Source organism: Scyliorhinus torazame, chromosome 17 (genome assembly GCF_047496885.1).
Source record: "Scyliorhinus torazame isolate Kashiwa2021f chromosome 17, sScyTor2.1, whole genome shotgun sequence".
NCBI lineage: Eukaryota > Metazoa > Chordata > Chondrichthyes > Carcharhiniformes > Scyliorhinidae > Scyliorhinus > Scyliorhinus torazame.
Window position 1 is genome coordinate 161,372,473 of NC_092723.1, and position 5,922 is coordinate 161,378,394.

Genomic DNA, 5,922 nt, shown 5'->3' on the forward strand with positions numbered 1-5,922 from the left:
CTGCGCCAATCACAAAAAGAAACTAGCCGTTCATTTTCTTCCCACTTTCCAGCCCCTGGTCCCTAGCCTTCAGGTTATCGCACTTCAGTGGCAGATCTAGGTGAGTTGAGCATTTCAGCATTGAATTCCAGATACTCATCACTCGCTGGGTGAAAGGGTTTTTCCTCATGTTCCCTCTACCAATCGCCTTAAATCTGTGCCCCCTGGCAATTAACCCCTCAGCTAGGGATGGATGGAAGGAAGAATAGTTAGTGTGTTGCATGAACTTATGTTGTAGGTTATAATGCTGGATAAAACCTTGAGAAGTTATCGGTCTGGGTCAATGTCACTGATGTCAGCTTCCCTCACCTTTTTGGTGAACTCAGTTCCCACTGCATAACTCTTGTATCCTGAAGAGATATTACCCATCAAATAGGAAGAGTATTAAAACAGATGTCAGAGTGTGCAGTCTTTCAACATCAGACTTTTACATCAGCACGAAACCAGCAAGATTCTACTTAACTCCACAAACAGTTGAATCGAAACAAACATACACAAGGAAAGTCATTTGGGTACAAGGCAAGTTTCTTTTTATTGCTTTCAAACTTCCAAAGGTATTACATTTACAGAGCAGTTCATACCACACATTACACAAACATCGGGCTACATCCGAATGCCTGAAGTGCTCCTACAATCCTCTCATTACAACAAAAATATGTCATTTATGTTGCAATTGTGTCATACAAACATGAGCCTTATTTTTAATGTACCCTTGCACTCAAATGTAGATGGAGGTAGCGCTGTCCTACGAGAGTACCAGGTCGATAAATTCTGTAAAATAAGATCACCTGTTAAATGTGGAGACTTTTCTGGTTCAGTGAAATTCATTATTGACACATGCGTTCAAATACCACAAAGCAATATAAAGAAAAAAGGATTTATAAGTATAAGTAAAGCACTTAAATGGCGGAAGCAAAAATGGTCACAAGTGGTTTATGACTGTCAATGTTGAGAATTAAAATCCCATTATATCGTGGCCAAAGATTCTCCCCTCAGAAGTGTTCAATCATGTTTAGAAAATTAGAATTTTTCAGAGATTATTCAACATACCATTAGTACCAAGTTTGCCGTCACCGTCTTTATCTCCTTTGTCCATGAACGACCTGGTTTCGGAGTCAGTCAGGGCTCTGGCCCCAGCAGAGAACCTTTGCAGGAAAAACCTGGAAGAGTAAAGTCAGTTAATGAAGATAGTGGGTCATTGGGGAATATGCCCTTCACCCCGTGCACCACACCCACTGTCACCTAACAGTGCATTAGAAAATGCTCTCAGGTAACTATGATGTCTGCTCTTGTTTCCAGATTCAATTAAAGAATTACCTTTTCCTCAACTGGTACAAATGCCTCGTAAAAAAGGTTTTTTGCTTTGGTTTGAGAGGTATTGCACCTTGTGTTAATGTATTTAACATTTTTTTAAAAAATCATATAACTATATTTAAAAATCTAGAATTATTTGGTCACAAATATTCTTTGTTCTTTGATCGACAAATCCATGGACAGGATGGGTATAGAGGGAGACGGGACAAGGAAGTGTTGAGGGTTTTGGCAATGGTGGTACCATAACCGGTACAGGCTTGGAAGGCAGAAGGGCCTGTTCCTGTGCTGTAATGTTCTTTATTCTATTTCTAGGGGTGGCACAGTGGTTAGCACTGCTGCCTCACAATGCCAGGGACCCGGGTTCAATTCCAGCCTTGGGTGACTGTCTGTGTGGAGTTTGCACATTCTCCCCATGTCCCTGGATCACTGCATGTACAGAGTTTGCACTTTATCCCCGCGTCTGTGTGGGTTTTCTCCGGGTGCTCCAGTTTCCTCCCACAGTCCAAAGATGTGCAGGTTAGGTGGATTGGCCATGCTAACTTGTCCCAGTGTCCAGGGATGTACAGGTTAGGTGGGGTTACGGGGATAGGTTACGGGCCTGGGTAGGGTGCTCTTACAGAGGGTCAGTGTAGACTCGATGGACCCAATAGCTCCTTCTGCACTATAGAGATTCTATGATCCTACTTTGTGGAATATTCAAAACATTCAAAATTCCACCTGGTCACAAATATGAGCAATATTGTTACTGGATTTGGTCTTGGTGGTGAACAATTCTTTAACAACGAGTGGTTAGAATATGCCATGGCGAGCGATTGAGATGAATAGCATAGATATATTGAAGGGTAAGCTAGATAAATATGTGAGGGTGAAAGGAATCGAAGATTAAGCTAATAGGATGAACCAGGGTAAGGGAGGGAGTAGCTTTATGTGGATCATGAAAGTTAGCATGGATCAATTGGTCTGAATAGCCTGCTTCTGTGCTATGCATGTAATTCATACACCCAACAATGTCCCATTCATTGGATCCAAGAGATAGCCCTCATTCTGTAACAGAAAAATACACTATTTCACATAAATAAACAAAATCCCAGACCTGTTCTGAGTTTGATGATATCCGCCAAGTTTACAATGACGGTTGTCCAATTGAGTTTGGTTTCCCCAGGCAGGGGAAGTGGGGACACAAGTGAATGAGCTCATTAATGTGGTGTTGTTCCATCACCCGTGCTGGGACGTTGCTGTGTGAGGGGAGGTTTGGGGTGTGCGGCGAGGTGGGGGCATATGGTTAGCTGCTGACCTGTTTCCTGTCCTCATCTCCCTGCCCACATTCACTGTCTGAGCATGAAATGACAGAAAACCATTTTGGAGAAGATATAACGAAAGGGCTTGCTGTTATTTCAGGAATTATACTCCAGGATTAGACAGGTGAGAACAAATACGGAGCTGCGGAAGAGGACTTTGTAATGTTTCCATGGCAAAGGTGCTGAGGAGTCACTTGCTCGCGAGTTTAACGAAATAGACTATTGGGTTAAAAATGGTAGAAAAGCAGCAATACAGAACAATACTACAATAAAAGAAGGGCAACCATTTATACGATGCCTGCCAACAATCTCAGGCTGTACCAAAGCACTATGTAACCAGTGAAGGACTTTAGAAAGTGCAGTCAGTATTGTAATGTGGCAGCCAATTTGCACATAACAAGGTCTCACATCAGCAATGTATTCATCACTAGCGATGTTGGTTGTGAGATAACCATTGTGAGGCAACTGGGGAGAGCTCTTCTGCTCTTCTTCAAATGGTGCCATGGGATCCACCTGAGAAGACAGAGGAAGTCTTGATCTAAGGTCTCATCTCTGACAGTGCAGCACTCCCTCAGTACCACAATGGACTGTCAGTATTGGGTCAGGTGCTCAAGTGTCTGGTGTGGGTTTTGAACCCATGACCATTTCTAATGGAAGAGTTGGGACTGCTGCCCACCGAGCGGCAGATGTTTGTTGTATCTTCCTGCAGACTCCCCCCCCCCCCCCCCCTTTGGAGAATGGTGGGGAGGTAGGGAGGATTAGGAGGCTAATCACCCAATTTATTTAAATCGTATTATGAACACTCCTTCCATGGCCTTTTGCCGGCCGGATTTTCCGGCTCTTCCCCACCGCCAGGACAGATGAGCCGTGCAAAACGCTGGCGGGACTGGAACACCCCGCCAGCGGCCAATGGCGAGCCTTCTCCTCCACCGGAAAACACGCTACACAGGGCTGGAAAACCCCTCCCTTTCTGGGACTTGAAGTCGGAGCTCCCAGCTCAATGGCGAGCATATCACCTCCTGCGCCACAAGAGTCCCAAATAACAGAACATACCCCCATTAAGTCTGGAACTGAATTCACCACCGCTGCTCTTTAATATCCAATGCACAGAAGTGAAAAGGGAACCCGAGGTAGATGGTGTCTTACTTTAACTCGTCTTCTTCGATGAACCCACTGTCGTCGTCGTCAATGGCTCGAAAAACTCTCCTGACGTCCTCGGCGGATTTTTTAGACAGGCCGCAAGTCAGAAAGAATTTCTTGCAGTTGAAGGTGTTGTTGGCTGTGAAACAAGACAGGAAAAGTATGTCACAAAGCCACGTCCTTCTGTCTCTGATCAGCAACAGAATGATGCAGATATACAAGAAGGGACTGGGATACATTACCTTGGCATTCCTTTAATGCGGTGGTAATGTCAGCAACAGACAGAACGTCAGTGATTTCCATTGTCAAACTGTGGGGAAATGAAATACAACAGGGATTGGTGACATTCTCCAAGTGTGAGGTGGCCTGGTCTCATTCTCTGACACACTCACTCTTTCATATCCGGACACATGCACACTCTCCCCCCCCCCCTCATACTCTCACACACTCACCATTACTTTCACCCTCATACCGACTGTTTCACTCCCTCACACATACCTTCGTCCATACACTTTCACTCTCACATATTGTTCACACACACACACACGCACACACAAGTCTCTCATTCACACACAGTCGCTCTCACTCTCACACAAACTCCCCCACACACAGTCTTTCTCTCACACACACTCCCTCACACTCGGTCTCTCTCACACACACACTCCCTCACACGCAGTCTCTCTCACACACAGTCTCATACAATCTCTCAGTCTCACACAGGCGCCCACAGTCTCTCTGGCTTTCACTCTCTATTTCACATACACGCTCACCCACTCAGTCTGTTTCTCTCTCACACTCACCCGTTTTCTCTCCCTCACAATGCACACCCGCGACTTAACTCCAAACATCAGTGTAATCAATGTTAGGTTGAAGATTGAAACTCTGGATATCCGACAACTGATCTTCCAGCCGGCGTAAGCACATCGATACAAGGATCTCAGGTGAACTTGCAGTATTTCCCATACAAAATAAAAGTACATTCATGGCTGCTGACAGGACTAAATCATAGTGCAGTGCACAGGGGAGTCCATTCAGTCCATTGTGTGGTGCTGGCTCTTTGACAGAGTTATCTAATTAGCCCCGCCACCACCCTTTCCCAAAGCCTTGCACAGTTTTCCACGGGGAAATTATATTCCTTCCTGGGATGTGGTTGTCTCTGGCTGGGCCAGAATCTATTGCCCCTGAACGGAACGGCGTGTTTGACCTTTTCCATGCGGAATCCATATACAGATATGTCCACCCCACATCCGGACCTTTCGGCTGAATGTGGAAGTTATTACCTCAGGTTGTATCCTCGCTCCTAATAGTTTGGACAACATTCATGATCCGGGGAGGGAGGACTTTACTCCTTCCAGATGTTCACAATCCGACCAGCCTCCTCCCCCCCCCCCTCACCCAGTACAGATACATTGAGGAAATTTAACATGTACTACACCCCTGACCCCGCCCCAAGCTCAACACATCTCCCTCAGCATCAGTTCACAGCCCAAGCCATTCCACCAATTTCAAGTTAGCTCCAATTTCTTTTTTTTCCAAACGTGTTTGAGAGTCTTTGAGAATTGATCTACTGTGTAAATATACAGCGGACTCCCCCTCCACCAACCCCCATCCACCAACCCCCATCACCAAAAGCCTCACCTTTAACGAACCTCTGGGCCTTGCACCAGATGGGAGCGAAGCACCTTCTCTGCGTGTGTCCGAGTTGAAAGAGCTGCTTTATATGCAGTCAGTCCATTAAGGTGACTCTTTGCTGTACTTGGGTTGCGTCGCATGGATCAGATGGACGCGTTTCACCTGCTATTGAATTTCCTACCCAGCTAATGAACCGGTTCTATTTATATCCCCCAGCACACCTGATACAGCCCCTTTCAAAGACACTTCACTGGGTTCTGCTCTGCACTGTGTTGGGCTCTGTGCACCCGTAGCAAATAGGTTCGTAGATGGGCAGCGCCAGATTTAAAGAGAAATATTTTTCAATGACTTCTACCATTTGTCGGAACCCACAGTTCAGTCTTGGTTTTCCCATAGGCCCCCCTCCCCTTCGCGTGTAATGTATCCCCCTCCCCATCCCCCCTTCCCATCGTTTAGGTAACCCAACAATGCCTGTCCATCCCAGTGTTTTTTCAGGTTA

At 45.8% G+C, this 5,922-nt stretch overlaps 1 protein-coding gene across 4 annotated transcripts; it reads right to left on the reverse strand.

Moving 5' to 3' along the window:
* Positions 1–546: 546 nt before the first annotated feature.
* LOC140394339 (parvalbumin alpha-like) lies at positions 547–5,630 on the reverse strand. Of its 4 annotated transcripts, none has more exons than XM_072481536.1 (5): positions 5,441–5,630; positions 4,034–4,101; positions 3,798–3,930; positions 1,090–1,199; positions 547–810 (listed from the first exon to the last, which is right to left on the reverse strand). In XM_072481536.1, the coding sequence occupies exons 2-5, from the start codon at positions 4,092–4,094 to the stop codon at positions 785–787; spliced, it is 330 nt and encodes a 109-aa protein (XP_072337637.1). In that variant the 5' UTR covers positions 4,095–4,101; positions 5,441–5,630; the 3' UTR covers positions 547–784. The 4 variants fall into 4 exon arrangements, with proteins under 4 accessions (XP_072337637.1, XP_072337636.1, XP_072337639.1 ...); XM_072481535.1 differs by having other exon boundaries at positions 5,430–5,620; XM_072481538.1 differs by lacking the exon at positions 5,441–5,630 and adding an exon at positions 5,072–5,096.
* Positions 5,631–5,922: the final 292 nt, after the last annotated feature.

Coding starts and splice junctions, on each gene's coding strand:
- LOC140394339 (XM_072481536.1), bottom strand. CDS start 4,094: ATGGAAATCACTGACGTTCTGTCTGTTGCTGACATTACCACCGCATTA. Junction 1,200..3,797: donor ATCGAAGAAGACGAGTTAAA/GTAAGACACCAT, acceptor TTACTCTTCCAG/GTTTTTCCTGCAAAGGTTCT. Junction 811..1,089: donor CGGCAAACTTGGTACTAATG/GTATGTTGAATA, acceptor CTTATTTTACAG/AATTTATCGACCTGGTACTC.